The sequence below is a fragment of the Plectropomus leopardus genome, chromosome 2 (assembly GCF_008729295.1).
Source record: "Plectropomus leopardus isolate mb chromosome 2, YSFRI_Pleo_2.0, whole genome shotgun sequence".
NCBI classification, from domain to species: Eukaryota; Metazoa; Chordata; class Actinopteri; order Perciformes; family Serranidae; genus Plectropomus; species Plectropomus leopardus.
The window spans coordinates 3,502,998-3,520,628 of NC_056464.1; the positions used below are offsets into that span (position 1 = coordinate 3,502,998).

Consider the following 17,631-nt stretch of genomic DNA (forward strand, 5'->3'; position numbering starts at 1 on the left):
CTCAGTTTAAAAATCTCTCTGCCACAGAGTTGAGGAAATACAAAGAACATTCAAACTCTGGTGCTCTCGTTTCAAGAAAAAGTCCTCTGACAATGTCTCTGTTGGCAGAATGCTATTAGTTGTTGACACAAGGCATTTTATTTTGAAATGTTTGCAGGACTGTGTTGTTGACAATACAGGAGTTGCACGACTTCATACACGGGTGGAATATGTACTCATAAATGATGAAACACAGAACTCATAGCAGCAGGTAGCTCTGCAGAAGTGACACAGCAACAATGCTGCCAGCATGAATCACAAGCGTACAACACACTTAGTTCAACGAGGTTGCCATCACACTCTGCTGACGCACCCAATGTGTTTCTGTTGTAACACCAAAGCAGAAACTCCCAAGGCTGAAAAGTGGACCCATTGCAGAAGTGCAAATACCTGCAGTTCCTCTAATGTCCACTTGCGGCTTTCTCCAAAACAGTCAATCCCCATATGTTAAAATGTCCAACTTTATTGCAGAAAAAAACCCAGTTTGGTACAAAAAAGGTTTTGGTCTCTATAGCTAATTTCAACATTAATGACGACTGCACAGCGAAGTAGATTTCTATAAAAACTCACCTTTTTACATTTTATTAAGGCTGACAGTTCCACTTAATTTTTAAAGGATATTTTTCCGCGTTTTTGCCTTTATAATTATAGGACAGCTTCAGAATGAAAGGGGGAGACAGAGGGGATGACATGCAGCAAAGGGCTGCAGGCTGGAATTGAACCTGTGGCTGACATAACCTTTGGACATGGGCGCTCACTCTAGCAGATGTGCTACTGGGCTGTCTGTGATTCTTCCCTACAGCCTGTGAGTCAGATCCATCCCCTCGCTCCACCACAGCTCTAACCTCTTGTCCAAATATGGTCATTTCTGGCTCCAAAAAAAACAAGATAGCAATGGCTCTAATGCCAAAATTGAGGCTTCAACACAGCAGTCCACAAACCAGTCTGTGAAATCAATGTACGTAGCTACCTCCATTATTTATAGAGGCAATGCTAATATCATGTAATAGGCTGAGACACCTGTCAATTAAAGTAAACGATCCTTTTAATGGATGTAAATTGATCAGCATGCTCCAATCCTTTCCTCTCCACTAAAATACATTTTAAGATGGAATGTTGGTTTAAAGTAGTGGAACAGTGGTGCAGTGTTACATGCTGAAGCTTTACAGTAAAAAATGTGTGGGGCCTCAGTGGACCTTTTGTCTTTTTTCCTAGCTTTTTCAAAATCTAGTAATTTCTTGCCGTTTGTGGAACATTTCTTACCAAGTTGCTAATTGCTTTTTCTCAAACATTTTGAAAAAAATTACACCAGTTTGCTAAGGGTTCTAACATTCAAATACTTAGTAAAAGTGATGTCAGGCCAGGTTTCAAAGGGCTAATTAATGTACATAATAATTACCTCTTTGCACTTTCCACATGAGTTTGCACCCAGGTTATGCGCTGTTTATCTTACAAAAGTTGTTGGACGAGCTCTAAAAGTACTTGCGTCATGCACTTTAGACAATACATTAAAGACATATTATCTGGGTCCAAAGATGTTGCCTCAATTCTGAAATCGTGAGCAGCTCAGAGATGAACAGAGAGACCAGCCGTCAGGAGGTAGAGAAAAGGAGATAGCTTTACTATAAAGAAGGCGTCGCTAGCAGAAGTTGCAACATCTCATCATACACGCATACATGGTGAATATATTTATGCCATTTTCTGTTGAGTATGTACCTTACAAAAGCTGTTATTTTTGCGTGTCGAAGCAAGACTTTGACGAGCTGCTCTGATACACATGGTAAAAACAAGAAGATGCTAATATGAGAATTCATAACAATAAAAAAAGCCAAACAGCATGTGATCAATCGTTGAAAAAACCCAGTTGCAAATCTTGCATGTGCACCAGTAAAATTCTACACTTTGCAGCATTTTTGAAATGAAGAGAAACACAGAGCAGTATAAAACTGTATACTGACATTTTCTTTTTGCCCCATTAGAGGTGAGCTGAGACGATGCAGACGGAAAAAAAGAGAGTCAACGTGCACCAAGAAAAGGACAAAAAAGAAGCACTGTGTGTCAGCAAATACGCATAATTCTCTTTTCTTTGTTATATAGCCAGTTTACAACATTACCCCGCTGTGATCCATTTGGGAGGAAGGGGAAAGACCATGTGGGAAGAGGGAGGTGCAGGTTACAAGACCACATCTGGAAGAAACGGCTTCCAACGAGTCCGGTGTGAAAGTATACGTTCCAACATTACAATGTTTGATCTCTCAGTGCGTTTTCTTCCTGTATTCTTCTTTTTCAGCTGCAGTCTCCTGTTCATGTCTAGATGTCTGTGCTCAGTGCTCAAACTAACAGCCCCCTGTGGTCACCAAGTGAACACACTGTAACACAGTGGCATCAGAGAAAACACCCAACTGATTCACAGGAAAGAGGGTATTGCTTTGAGTTTCTACAGAAAGACCAGAAGGACCATGAGTTTTTGGAAGAGGGAAGTGGTGACACAGAGGTTGGTTTTGGGATTTTTAAAGAGGTGTGAAATACCAAGCCAATGTTTTCATCTGTTTAAAAAGTGGTCGCCTGTCACTGGGACATACTGTGTTCCATTTTAAGGACTTTTGAAATCTGCTAAATGAAAATGCCAGAATGGCAGAATCGATCACCCTGCACCCTTCTTTTGCCCAAATTTGGTCACTTGTTTGCCAACCAGTCACATGTTTAAAGGAATACTTTGCAGATTTTCAACCCATACAGATGAACAGGGGTAGGGGAGATGGATGTATCAGCACTCGTAGCGGGGGCCTGTTTATTTTTATAAGAGTTGCTCGGTGGTGGATGAAGTCGAAATGGTTCAGCTGTAGCATTTTAAATGACCCGGTTGATCAGCGCTATTTTGCATCATTGGGCACACAGAGTGGGCGCACTATGGACTTGCACAGCAGAGCATGGCCAAGCGCAACTCAGCACAGCAGAGCAACTAACAACAGGTTTAGCACTCTGCTAGCGTGAATGGGAATGAAATCATTGAACCTCGCAGCTCTTTTAGACTTTCCAAATGTTACTGGACTAAATGGATTAAATCTCCATAGTGAATCAAGTCATTTTGCAGGGGTTCGCTCAGAAAAAATATATCTACTAATTTAGAGATGTCTTTTTCCCAATGTAAGTCAAGGGGGAAAAGTATTTTTGGTTGCAATGGCATCATGCAACGGACGCTGGAAATTTGCAGGACTGCTATTAGGCCACTATGAAAATTGACTTCAAAGCCCAGCACACTTACTGGCGGCACTGGTTGCTATTAGAGCTCCCCACCTGTCCAAAAGCCAAAATCCATACTTTTGCTCACAACACAGGCAGGAGGCACCTTAATACCGTTCATCTGAACACTCTCCCTTCATTGCTGTGGCACAGACCTGGTTGAAAAACAGCAAAGTATCACTTTTATTGTTGATTATCTTGTTAATATATTTACAGGATGGAAATAATGATTGCTGGCGCATTACAGATCTTTTTAAATGCATTCGCCTAGTCACCTGACACAGTGTTTGTCAGTGTATTAATCTCATCTTACCCTTATTCCATTTTATTACCACTTCTTTTACCAATTCCAAAGACATTACCATCATGTAACATAATGTTTACAATGTTTTCTAAATGTTTAAGGGTCAACTTTCTGGAACCAAATTTGGGCTTGATTATTTGATCTGTGTGAGGCTTGACCTCATTTGTGGAGGTGGAGAAGATACAACCTTAGTCCTCTCAGGTGGCCCCTGAAAGCAGCCCTGTTACCAGATGAAAATGTTAGAATTGTACCTTTCTGCAAACCCCAAATATGTAACATTTGTGCATTTCATATGTATCATATGAATGCTTCTAAAATAACATAGGAGAAGAGCTGACTTTGTTATCAGAAGGCGGAGGGGATGGTGGATGGCGTGACACCTGGCAAGCTGTAGACCACTTTTCGTAACCTTCGAAAAAAAAAAAAAGCAGCTTTGTAGCCACAAAATGTGGGTGATTTAAGTAACCTGTCGATTTTTTTTGAGGGGGGTTTGGGCTGTGGAAAGCAGTTGTTTTTCACTGAGACACTGATGGTTTCTCAGGCTGTGATTGCGCTACAAAGACCATAGTTTTTAAGCCCCAAAATGATCTTTTTCTACCTATAACCAAGTAGGGTTTTTAACCAAGATGGTCTGGATGAGTTTTATTTCATTTCAGTTGGGTTTCAGTGAAGTGTGTTTTATAGTGACTTCTGTGACCGAGAGAAATTTTAATTAGCACCACACACTTATTATGCAATATACCATATACCCCAATGACATTCCAGGAAGGTATGAAGGTATGAAATATAACATACCGCCCAGACCTAATTTGTACATATTCCACATGCTCATGAGCCAGTTGCTTGTGTATAAGTCACATACTTGTAAAGGCCACTATCATGTTACCAATGCGCAGATGGGAGTAAAGACGGATGCCCTGGAACTTACCCAGTATGAAATTGTTGAACTTTGACTCATTTTAAGATACATCGTCACTATTTTCTTTTTCTTAAACATGACCACAGTAACTTTACTTTGAGTACATAATGTCATATGTGGGGCACTAATTTGTGGGATACCATACAAACTGTTATATGAGGATACAGTGACAAATGTTGCCTATCCATGGTTTGCAGAAATGTACAATTCCAACATTTTATTCTGGTGATCAGGTTGTGAAATGAAACTAGCTTTGCAACAATTGACATGTTACGTGACAGAGAGATGACAAATGTATAACAAGGGAGTTTGTTCCAATACCACAGCGAATGCATGTTTTTTAGGCCTACTAGCAGTTTGTGTGCGACAATGCTACAAATCGCAGGAGCACTTTACATCTTATTTACATCTTAGAGAATTTAACGTGTTCCTCTTTCACAATATAGAATCCAAACCATCATCAAACAAGTGACTGATGGACTCGCTGCAGTCAGTATATTACAATGTCAAAGCAAAGGGCAATAGAGAGTGAAGGATGATTCTTGTTACTTTTTTCAGAGTGCAAATGTTAGTCAAAGCTACATTACAAAGGTGCAGGACAGACTAAAGATGCACCTGTCGCATTTGCTTGGTGGATACAGATTTGTGACTTTTTGTTTCCTTTTCGGATAAAGCATTTTTCTGGGGAAATCAACTTTTAAATATTTACAAATATAAGACTTTTTTTTCAGGACCTACATGTACAGAATATATGTCAAATAAATAATAAGCAACAATATTAATTTTCTCTGTGGTGGAAAGGTAATGTTACATAAATCTGAATGACAACACAGAGTAATTGTAATACAACATGAGTATGAGAAGAGCAGCACAATGGACAGATAAACATGAGCTTTTTGTATGTACCGTGACAGTTATTTTGTTGTTGTTGGTTTGTTTTCAGCAGAAAGCCAGCTGCTACAAATATCACAAATACCTTGAACATACTGTTGTGTTTAATGCTTGTCGTGATGAACAATAACAGATTCTGGAAACATCTTTATCCCGGCTATTTCTGATGTAAGACAACAAAATAAGTTGGTCAAAAATGTGTATATAACAATTATTAAATTAAGGACTAATATTAATACTATCCACATAATGTAATAAATAGAAATATAAAATAAATATTTGAAATACAATGTGAACTCCAGTCGCTAACTGCAGTACAGATCTTTTTGATTTAGCATCGGAGGGCTTAATAGTGCTGATGATTAGCAGGTAACAACAGTATGAGTGCCAAAGTGATGTGGGCAAACAAATGAGCACTCAGTGAACATTTAGTATAAAATCAAGAATTGACTGTCAGTCCATCAGTCTGCTAACAGAATGATTACGTGACAAATATGGTTGCAGGACATGTGAAATACTGAGCATTCATACTCCTAAAAACCTGTCCTGTTACTCAAACAGTTTTCTTTTTTTCTTTGCTTCCTCTGCGAAAACTAAAAAGTAAGCTGATACGCTTCCTTTCAAGGTGACTGTGAATTGAATGTATATATTTTCATGCTGTCATTTAATTCAAGTATTCTATGCGACCCTAACTCTTTTTTTTCATCTGTAATGATCAACAAATTGAGTTTATAAAAACTAGAGGAAGGGAGAGAGGTGTAGATCACTCAGTAGAAGTGGGTTCAGACTCGAGACAGAGAGTTTTCGAGGCGGTGCGAGTGCATATAAAGTCAATGCAAAGACATGAGAGCACATACATTAATGAACTGAGCCAAAGATGTGTCCATGTGAGTTGAAACTGTTTCAACTTAAGTGAAACTTTTTGCCTGTTCTGAGGCTTCATGAGTCCATTTTAATCAATATACAACATCTGAGAGAGGTCTGGAAGAAGGTAACAGAAAGAACTGGAGGTCGGTGCGTATGTCACTAACTATCTGACAACTAACGACTGTATGTTAGCTGTTTAAGGCAAATAAACATGGACTGCAGAAAAAAAAATCTAGAGGTGAAATTTGTGTCAAAAATGAGGCAGAAATGTAGTCTGAACGCACCCTAAGGATCCCATCCTCTTGTGCTGCATTCACGTCCCATGCAAAAGAACATAGATATTAGCTTCCAACTTAAAAACATTACACATCTCAGCTTACGGGAGATAAAAAGTATTCAAGAGCTTTGGGGCTGGGACCCCAGACTTCCAGAATTTTAGTGTCACAATTGAGAAAATACAATGTGGTTAGTCTAGAGGGATATATATCCATTAAAAAACTTTAATTATTCAAAAAATGTTCCTTTGTTGTACGTATTTATCAGTCCCTCCAGGATTTTGCTGTTTTTTTGGGATTATTGCTGCACAAAGTACCTGATTCCACAGCAGCTTTTCTTTTCTAAAAAATGCAATGCAAGTTTTGTTGAATTTATGTGGGGTTTTTTTGCAGAATAATTATTGGGGGAAATATTTCTTAATAGGGGACAAGCTGTGGCAGGGCAAAAACTGATCACCAAGATCTCTGCCTGGTTAGCACAGCTTAACAGCACTCTCTGATCTAATTCCTACTCATCATATTTTCATAACAACAAAACAACTAAACTCTGTCGTTATAGCCAAATTTTTGAAGAGTCTTATTTTTTTTTTTTTGTTTTTTTTTTTTTTTATAAAGCAACGTTCACAGGGATTGGCTGTATTTGCATTAATTGTTGTGATTGCAGCACCACAAACATCCTGGAGGGGTCACATTATGTGATGTTGGCTTGACGTTGCAATGCCTGGTTTGGTATAAGACACACTTTCAAAAGTTCTACTCGCTTTTTCGTGTGTCTAACAAATAAGAAACCAAACCCAAAAGAAGCATGGAGGCTTAACGGCAACAAAGTAAAACTGCCAACAAACTGTTCTTACAATTTGACATGAATGCAGCATTAGCCTGCATGCTAACTAGGAAATTCTCTGGGTTGTGGTCTACTGGTGTTACTCAAGCAAAACTAATGTTCCTCTCTGTTGCCTTCCATTTCTCTTTCACTAAGTTACTATCATGCTCCAAAATAAGATTTGTCTTTTTAAAAAAAATAAATAAATAAAAAATAACGGACTCATTAACAACATACTGTAGCAGAGCTTGGTGCTTGTGGCCAAAATAGTGTTTCTCTTGGTGGCCATTTTGAACATCTTCACTACAACATTGGATTAGAGGTAAGAAGAACATGTCTACCACATCATACAAGGCAAAGTGAATAAAAGCATGTGATTGAGCCTGCAAGTGGTAAAAAAAAAAAGAAAATGTGTACTTTTCCTAACCAGATTAAACCCAACATGGTATGGAGGAGGTGACAGTGCATAGTTTTGCGGGGCACTAAAATGTGTGCCACGACTGTATACAGCACTCAGTACGGTTCAATGACTCATCTACCAGCTGTGGAAAAACTAAAATCTTTCACTGCGTAAATATCAATATGATAAACATATCTGCCGGCATCCTGTTGAGTTTGATGGTTAGAAGCTGATATGTTACAGGACGGGGCCAGTGTGTGTGTGTGTGTGTGTGTGTGTGTGTGTGTGTGTGTGTTTAAGGGACCTCTTGTGTGTACTTTATTGGGATGCTACACAGAGGGTTGAGGGGCGTTATCAGAAGGGAGAGCAGGGACACTGAAAATGTTCGGAGCAGAAACCAAAGAAAAATCTCTAAAGAACGCCTGGTGATGCCTCCAAGTGCTGAAAGCTGCCCCGAAGGCACACTTCAAGTCTGTGTAAGGGCAGGCAGAGCGCAGAGGAAAACCAGCACTGTCCTCTTTGTCCAAACGTCACCTCCAGTGGGCCAATTTCTCAGAGCTGGAAACTAAAATAAAGGCTTGTGGTCTAATTCCACTCCTGTGTTCCCCTGTTACTGTATCTGCAGAGGAGAGCCTACACAGTCTCCAGACAGGCCCCGCTGCTTTCCTTAATGTGTTTCATATATTAATATATTCATGTGTGTGTTTGTGTCCGGTGTGTTGTGTCGTGGTTTGTCGTAACGCTCTCAAATCCGAGGGTACCACCGCATTCCCCCGTGTGCTGCTACGACGCTACGCCAGCGAGTAGATGGCATTGACAGGCGAGGTGGCCTCAGAGCTCTCATTGCCCTCCGTTTCGTCCTTGTCCTTCTTCACCGTGTACTGGCCAATGAAAGAGCCGTCCTCGTTGAACTGGCCATCGCCGCCTTCGCCATAGTCCACCAGACTGTCGTCGCTTTCCTTCACATTGCCATCTAGTGACGTTTGGCTGCCCTGGAGAGGCTTGTTGTCCTCATCGCTGCTGCAAAAGGGAATAAAGAGTTAAAGGTTAAAATGAGAGCAGGATGTTGTTAGACAGTGGCAGCAGTTCAGTAGTTTGGGACCCTGTCGGCGTTGGTTAAAAGGGGGAAGTGAAAGGTTATAGCGATTGCAGGTAAAGAAATGATGTTAACTTTATGTTTTTCTAACTCTTGGTGAAGTAACCAAATGTTCAGGTCATTTAGGTCTAGTCAGACTAGAATTTGGATTTTCTGGATTCATTTCTTTTCCATATATTCCTTAAAGAATAGGTTTGAATAATTTCAATTCCATATGAATACAGTACTCACATGCTATTTGCCATTTTGAAGACTTCTCTGTATTTATTCCTCCTAATCATACTGGCCATGAGATGGTTTGAGAAGTCCTCCTCACAAAAAAATGACACCACAAGTTGTTTGAACGAGCAAATTGGTACTACCCATATTTACATTTAGTGTAGGCGGCAACCTCTACAGCAGTGATACTCAACTTAAAGCCCATGAGCTAAATCTAGCCCCCGATGGGATGCTCGGTGGACCCCAACCATTTTCTTCACAATAAAAATGAAGTGATTCACACTGAGTATTGTTTTTGTACTTATAGTATACATAAGGTGCCAGAGTGCACAAAACAGCATCAAAATAGAATTTGTGCCAGTGAAGGATCCCCCACACCCACAGACAAAGGTCTTAGCTAAGCCCCTAATGTCCTTAAACCCTTGAAATATTCTAAAATCCTACAAATGTCCTAAAACCCTTAAAACCACCTGAAATCCTGAAAACATTCTAAAATCATAGAAATGTCCTAAAATTCCAAAACTGTGCAAAATTCTAGAAATGTCATAAAATCCTACAAACATCCTCAAATCCTAACAAAACGCCCCAAAATTCTTAAAATATGTTTGGGGCTGCTGCGACTGGCCCCTCACCCCCCTCTTATTTTGCAAAAAGTGGTGCCCAAGCAAAGCAAGTTGAGTACTGCTGCTCTGGAGGCTGTAGGAATTATGACAGGAGCAAGAGAGGAAGTCAGTTCACTTAGTATTTGACAGAATCACTGTTTGCAGCTGGTCTCAGTTGATGGATGGATCAAACAAAGACAAGACTTTGATCCAGGAGACCGCTGTTTGTGTCTTACATGACACTAAGTTTCTTATGTTAATGTAACATTGTGAAATTATGTACATGAGTTATATAACAAACATTCTTATTTTACAGTTTCGTTGTGCTTCAATAAAATTGCATCCCAACCTATCGGGCAGAAGAAACAATTACAACTCTCTCAACAAACTTGAGGCATGTGAGTACTGGATCAAGATAGACTTAAGAAAATCCAAACCTACTCTTTGAAAAGATTGCTGCATTGTTTTTTATACCAAAGATGCTTACTGATTTAGCTAAAAGTGGATTTTGCAGAACACTATACAGTATTCGCCTCTATGTTTTAAAAGCAACCCTGTCTCCTAAAATTTCTGTTCATATAAAATTAATTTGCACATGTATGCTTTATAAGAAAGTGCCAAAAAAGAAGCTAGTCCAATGAGCAGGCTAACATTATGGCTAAGCCAAGGAGGACGCTGTTAATATTTACGTTTTGCAATGTCACAAGAACGAGCCTCTTGTCCATGAGTAGATCTGTACGTCCTTCTACGCAGTGATACAGTTGGCAGGTATAGGTTGGTAGAGAGGAAATAGTTTCTACATGGAACTGCTTCTCTGGCTCTAAACGATGATGACGGCCGAAATGCCGTACTCGAGGCTTCAAAACAGCAGTCTCCAAACCAATGAGCGATGTCACGGTAGCTACATCCATGATTTATACAGCCTATGCTCTGTCATAGCACAGTGCATAAATTATCTGTCACACGTCCTAGACTGGCAAAAAAATATTACCCACATGAAAGTATTGGAAAGGCAAATGAGTAAACAAAGTCTTTGTTAGGAGACAGGGGCTGTTAAAAGAGATAAATACTGTCCTCAAAAATTCAAATAAGACATTTGCATACACATGCCAAATGTTGGCCATGTTCTGACCTGAGATCTAAGCACCAAAGCTCCATCGCACCTCATTCGTGGAGCTGTGCTTGATTTCAGTTTAGAGCATGGCTGCATGTCTCCTAACTCTGCTTTTAGGGGGAAGAGAACTTCATGCACAGAAGGAAAGAGCTACAGGCTAGCTTTCTTATCTCAGATCAAGCCGGTAGCATAACAGCAGGAAATGCACTCAAAGGATGCAAAAGTGAGATATTTTTCTGTTTGATTTCTCTTCTCCGCTTAGGTCTGTGTTGTATTTCAAGGTTATCAAACATTATGTATTCAGATTCCCTTGGAGGAGACAGAATCGACACTGTAGCTTCTCAGAATCATCATGCTCCATGCTGAAACACTTTGAGAACCACAGACATCACCTGGTACATTTTAGAAACCATACACATTAATAATCAAGAGAACAAATGGACCACGGCAGATGCAGCACAATCAAAGTCTGTCACAGTTCATATCAAATTCGACTCTGATTGAACCCAAAATCCAGAATGTGTTTCATCAATCCACAAAAAACATCTTTCATAGTAGAGCAAGAGACAGTGAGTGAAGCAGAGATATTGAAACAATGAACGTTTTCAGAACACATGCTGACGTGTAACACAGTGAAGAGATGAGAAGATGGAGAGTGGAAGATGAGCATGAAGTGGATAAACATGAGAGAAAGGTTGTCATAATATCATCGATTAGAATGTTAGCCAGTCAAGAAAATCCCTGTTGAGTTCACTTTGTAGCAGCTTTGGCTGTATGATAATGAGTCAAATGACAAAAGCAACCGTATATATAGAAATACAGAAAATATGTATCACTGTCCAAATACTTACAGACTGCAGACAGCATACACAGATCAGCCAGAACATTAAAACCACTAACAGGTGAAGTGAATACCACTGAATCATGTTACAATACAATTTTCTGCTGGAAAACCTTGGGTTCTGGCATTCAGGTGGATGCCATTTGATGTGCTCCAACCACTCAAATCAGTGGCAATGGCACTCCTTGATGGCTGTTCAGGAATGTCTTGATGAACATGACATAGAACTCAAGGTGTCTACACAGATTACAAACTCCCCAGATGCCAATCACTTAGTACGTGCTGGTACCATACCTTACAACCAACAGGACTCAAAGAATCTCCTGCTAACACCCTTGTGCCAGACAGCAAATGACACCCCCCAAAGGTCTTGTGTCCATGCCTAGACAGTTTAGCATCGAGTCAAATTCACAGGGGCCTAACTGTGGATTGGAGGTACCTCTGGGGTACTAGCACGCCCCACAAAAGTTTAATCAGATTGGGATCTAGGGAGTTTGGCCACCTTGGATCAGACAAAGTTTTGAACTTTCGAGGCATTGACACAGGACCTCTGGGGTATGTCCGTTGGTGTTTCGCACCAGGGCATTGGTGGCAAATTCTTTGACTTCTGTGCGTTGTGAAGTAGGGGAACTAGCCATACTACGAGAATCAATAAGATTGGGGTTTGGGGAGTTTGGAGGCCAAGTGGATGCCTTAGGCTCTCTGTCATGTTCCTCTGGCCATTCCTGAGCATTTATTATAGTGTGACATGACACATTGTCCTGCTGGGGGAGCCACTGCCATTAGGGAGCGCCCTTGACATAAAGGGAGTGCTTGGCCTGTATTGGCATTGGGGCGGAGCATGTCAGGTGACATCCTCACTGTTATTCACTTCATCTATCATAATGTTTTGGCTGATGTCCGTAAATGTGTTTGTAAACGAAGAAAAGTATCACTAAAAGTGCCCAGAAGGCCTGTAGGTTGTTGAATCATGCGGATGTCCTCTTAACTTGTTGATGCATCCGATTCAGTGTGCAGCAAGGTGAGCAGCACAGCAGCTGGCAGACAGAAAGTGGCTCTGTGCTACAATATCCTTTGAGTGTGCCAGGAGTAGATCAGAAGGACATCTTTCTCTATGCTCCAGTGCCACTAAAACGCTTCAAGATTACATCTCTTCCAGTTAATTAAATAAATGTAGCCAAGAGGCAGAGCCTTTTTCAAACTGCATGCCCCGGCCACATATGCCAAGCTTGCTTTCATTTGTTGACCGTACTGCACCACCAGTCTCAGTGAACCGGCGGGCTTTAAGAAGGAGCCTTTTATTTCAGTGACTTCAAAATGTCTTCCGAATGAAAGAGGGCAGAGCTGGGAATGATTCAATTATCTGATTAGGGTGACTTTTTTAGAGTAAAGGAGCAAAGGTGGGAAAAGTAACTTAGAAAATGAGTGTCTCAGATAACCCTCTAGCATAACAAAACATATTCTTGCCCATCTGCAGTGTTTATGAAATCTCATGAAAATTACACAATTAACATAACTGTAGAGTCAAGAAGTCAGTTCTGACTGCTGCTTAACTCGACAGATTTGTATTTGGGGACATTGTATAGGTTTAATTTGATCCAATATTGGATTATCCATGCTTTGAAAAGCTTTTTATTTAAAATTCATTAGGGTGTTAATAAATTGGAAACAGACATTAATCCTTTAAAAAGCACTGCAAATGAGCAACAAAATATGAGATTATCTTAGAGCAGGATCAAGAGGACTCAGGTGGAGACTCTTCTTTCATACCTTTCAAGAGACCTTTGGACCAATGAGGAAAATAAATCCCAAAAGAGACATAGGACAAAGACATAAAGTGGGAGGGGGTAGAACAGAAAGACAGTCATGACACAGATGGACAACCAGACATGCAGAATACACAGATACTGAAAAGGGAGATGCACACAACATCACAACATTAGCATGTATATATCTTTGCTACGAGTGGAAGGAAATGCATTTAAATCATTATAACCCTAATGACATAAATGAAATAAAAGTTTGAGATTCCAGTAAAAGAAATCAGTTCCTTTTTCTGTCCTTATGAGAAAAAAAGGCAGCATAGCATGTGTTGGGGCAATTTAATTCTACTTTGTTACAACTCAGGTCTCATTTTTGGCCATAGTTATAATAACACCAAAGTCACTAATTGCTGAGATATGGAAATATGGGTTCGTTACAACAGTGAAGTTTGACAGGGCAGGAAATACAAGCAGTAGACAATCATTGTCACAGCTCAGTGTCCAAATTAGTACACAATAGACAAATTCACACCTTGTAATTTACGCTGTCCAGTCGTACAATACCACTGTTCTTGTCTGGCAAGAGGGTTAGGTTGCAAACAAGAAAAAAGTTTATATAAACCACTTCATGAGTAGGTAAAACTGAAAGTGAGCTCAACTGGAACGGCAATTGTAATACTTAAATACACAGGAAAGCTGTGCACACACAAATACTCTACAGTGGGTAAGACAGGTCTAAGATGAAGCAGCTAGCAGATCTATAAAATCTGATGGACATTCTTACTGTTCATATTGAATTTCTCCTTTCTACATTTCTACATTTGGCTTGTTTACAACCTGTATGATTATCTAAGTGCTTGTGTTTCTTCACCCATCAGACTCTTAAGCAATGCTACTGCATTTCCAGATCACAGTAATTAACTTGGTTTGGACAGTATTGATGGCCAACTTAAAAAAAAAGTCCTCCAACCCATACAACCACAAATGTCATTTGTTTCTACCCTCTAATATCAAACACATAAGAAGTTTCTACATTAGTGCCCTTGATGGTGGGAAAAAAGAAACATGGTTTAGTTTAAAGTAAGTACGTTTGTCATGTTACTTGACTTACTATATGTCAAAAAACAGGGACTTTGTGTTACTTTATACTATGTCACCTACTTTCTTTCTTTCACTGCCTTGAAGAAATAAATGTCAGTCATGATAAGCTGCTTGTACAAAAAACCTTTGGTGTTGTTTTGGGGGAAAGACATTGTCAAAAATAAAGACCCAAGTTGTAATAAAATGGATTCATCTTTTACAAATACACTATTAAATCTTGTGGTTTTCATGCAGAAAAGTTAAACTGTTTTCCCTACAGTGTAATGTTTAACTATTATCCTGCACACTAAAACGGTTAAATCTTCTGAAAGATGACATAATGCAAAACAAGATGGAGGAACAGGAGAGGCTATGCGAAGAAGAAACAGAATGTTATTCTTGATGTTTTCACTTTGAAGCAATTTCTGCTTTCAAAGATTCGTGGATCCGAGGTCATAATTTTTTTTGTTTGCATCTCCTAAGTGTTTGTTCAATCCTTTGTCCTCCAACTGTTCTCCAGTTGTTTGTTGCTTTAATCGGTTCCTTAAGGGTGTCAAAGTGTGCCAAACATAGATCGTCCTGCCTCCCTGCCCTCACCACAACTCAAATTGATTTCCCTTGCCATCTCTCGCCCCATGCACCTGGTGGCGGATGCTTTTTAAATGTCAGCCGGCGGAGGAAAAACAATGCAATTAACCTCTAGAAGGGTGAAAAACATGTTGGTGCCTTAGCTGGAACAAAAAATCGCAAGACCTCCAATACTGTTCGCTGCTTTCTGGGATCACATCTGCTTGTATTGCCTGAACAGCTGATCCGTGAAGAGCTCAATGTGGTTTTGGGGGGTGGGACACTTCTTTGTTTTTTATATTTACAGGGAAGTTTTACACAAGCTCTTTTGGCACAGACTGATCCATATGCTACTCGGGATAACAGAAAAACACAGGCAAAGATTAACGGAGATGTGTTTTTACTTTGTGGCAGGGGACCATGGCCTGTGAGTTTAAATTGAGGTTTGGCCGCTAATTTGGTTCTATAAGAGCTTAGGGTTGAACCAGGGCTGTAATTAACCAGAGGCAATTTAAATTTAGGTCTGAACATTTACTCAGCCCTGAACAGCCTCAGTAGCTGCTCTGTTGTGTCCTGAGAGATAATGAAACTTACCTGAAAGATAATCCTGTGAATTACTGCGTAGTTATTTTCTATGAACCAAGTATACAATTTAAAAGCAGAATATTGGCAATGGAGGATATTCTGGGATTCATCTGTTATTATGGAGTATGTCCGAGTTTGAGTTGAAGGGGCTGTTTACACGGCACGGTTCAGTCGTGACGTCACCATTACATCAAGACAGAAGGGGTGGCACTCTGAAAACCCAAAATGCCATTGTTGTGTGAACAAAAGGCTAAACCGCAACAAAAGTTTGACATTTCATGCAAGAACCTTTGCCGTGTAAATGGCCTGTTAGATGTCATGTGATCATCATGGATGCAGAATGCTTTGCATGCTTTGCAGGCCATGTAATCAAATGAACAGGTCTTAAGGTTAGATCGTTTGGCTGATTATTGGATTGGCTGTTTGACACCCATAAAAGAAGCAAAGCCTGGCACTCGGCTGCATCCTGTCCATCTCTCTGATAATCAGATTTAATCACTATGGTGTTAGCTACTGTCTATGATGTGTCCTCTCTCTATCAAATTGTTCAAACAGTGCTTTAAAAACTAATGCAGGACAACTGGACTGATGTTGCTTACATCATGAATGAAATGTGTGCACTCTTTGCCGACTGACCAAAGAGCCAGCAATGCATTAAACAGGCACATTGTCCTGTTTGGTCTCTCCAAATAAGCTACGCTTTATCCAGCAGCACGCTCTCCCCAGCTCAGGGGAAACATCTACCCCCGACATGCACAGGCCAAGAGAGATGCCGTGCCGAAACCAAAGTACCTGTTCTCGTTTTCGTTCCTGTCAGGGACAGACGACCCATTTCAGCGTGGGGGAAAGAGATGGACGAGACGTGAGGAAACAGGGGAGACAGCAAGAGAGAGGAAGGAAGCCCCACATGATACATGCATGTAAGTCCTCGCATGCACACAAACACACGTACACAGAGCTGAGAGCTGAGTGGATTAGCACCAGAGATGGAGTCTGGGTCAGAATCACTAAAGCAGTGACCTTGACTGTGATGGAGGTGTTGGATATTAATGTTAGACTCATTATTGATTGAAAAACAAAACAGGATCTCACACACTGGAGAGATGGATTAATCACACAGTCTTTAGCACAACAGCACAGTACCTGATAATAAATGCTGATAGCACCTCTTTTGAAATTACCCTGGACACTCATGTAGATCATCTGTTGAATTTCAATGCCATCAGAGGCACTGCTGCATCAATCAAAGACTGTAATCTTGTACTTTTAGCAAAAACAAGTCACACCAAAGCAGAGCTTCTTGATAATAACACATTCTAACACATGCTCCTCCCAAGTCGTCATATATCGCCGCTTTGTCAGAGGACGAGTCCACACATAGAAAACCCCAGGAATGAGTTCTAAAGCCAGGAACTTTGTTTTTAGCTCCCCTTGTCTTAGAGTCAATAGGTGTTTTGAATGGGTTTTTGGTTCAAAGCCTGAAATAAGGTCTGTAGTTAACTCAAGCTTAAGAGAATTTTACATTTTGTTCTACATAAAACATGTGCATACCCCAACTTGTGAACTTTGAAGCTTTTGTGTCTTAAAAAGTCAGTTGCTAAGAAACTGATAATAAATCAAGCCAAACCATGCCAAACACGGCTCTGCAGTCTCATATCGGTGGCAACATCAGGGTAGTGTAGTACCTTAGTACCTAATAGCTTTTTATGTGGTAACCAGGGCGACATTAGTTTCCAGTTTAGCCTATAGAAAAAAGTCATCCCTGGGGCACTCTATAATGCTTAAGGTATCCTCCTGTGTCTGCTGTTGATGTTCTGGGATGCCGCAAACCAACAGGAATGTCAGTAACAGAACACCTGTCTGTGTATCATACTGCTGTGCCAGATGCCATCCGCGAAAGGTTCCATCTGGCCAGGTTACAAACTGTCGCCACCCGGTAGCATATCATACCATACTGACGCCGAAATCATTGACAAAGTGATGGTATATGATGACTTCGGAAT

At 40.3% G+C, this 17,631-nt stretch overlaps 1 protein-coding gene across 4 annotated transcripts in view; it reads right to left on the reverse strand.

Moving 5' to 3' along the window:
* Positions 1-1,639: 1,639 nt before the first annotated feature.
* nfasca (neurofascin homolog (chicken) a) overlaps positions 1,640-17,631 on the reverse strand; it is a 74,476-nt gene continuing 58,484 nt past the window's right edge. For all 4 annotated transcript variants that reach the window (XM_042498600.1, XM_042498615.1, XM_042498606.1 and 1 more), the window contains one exon: positions 1,640-8,781. In XM_042498600.1, coding sequence (XP_042354534.1) covers positions 8,553-8,781 — 229 coding nt within the window. In that variant the 3' untranslated portion in view covers positions 1,640-8,552. The remainder of the gene's footprint in view (positions 8,782-17,631) is intronic.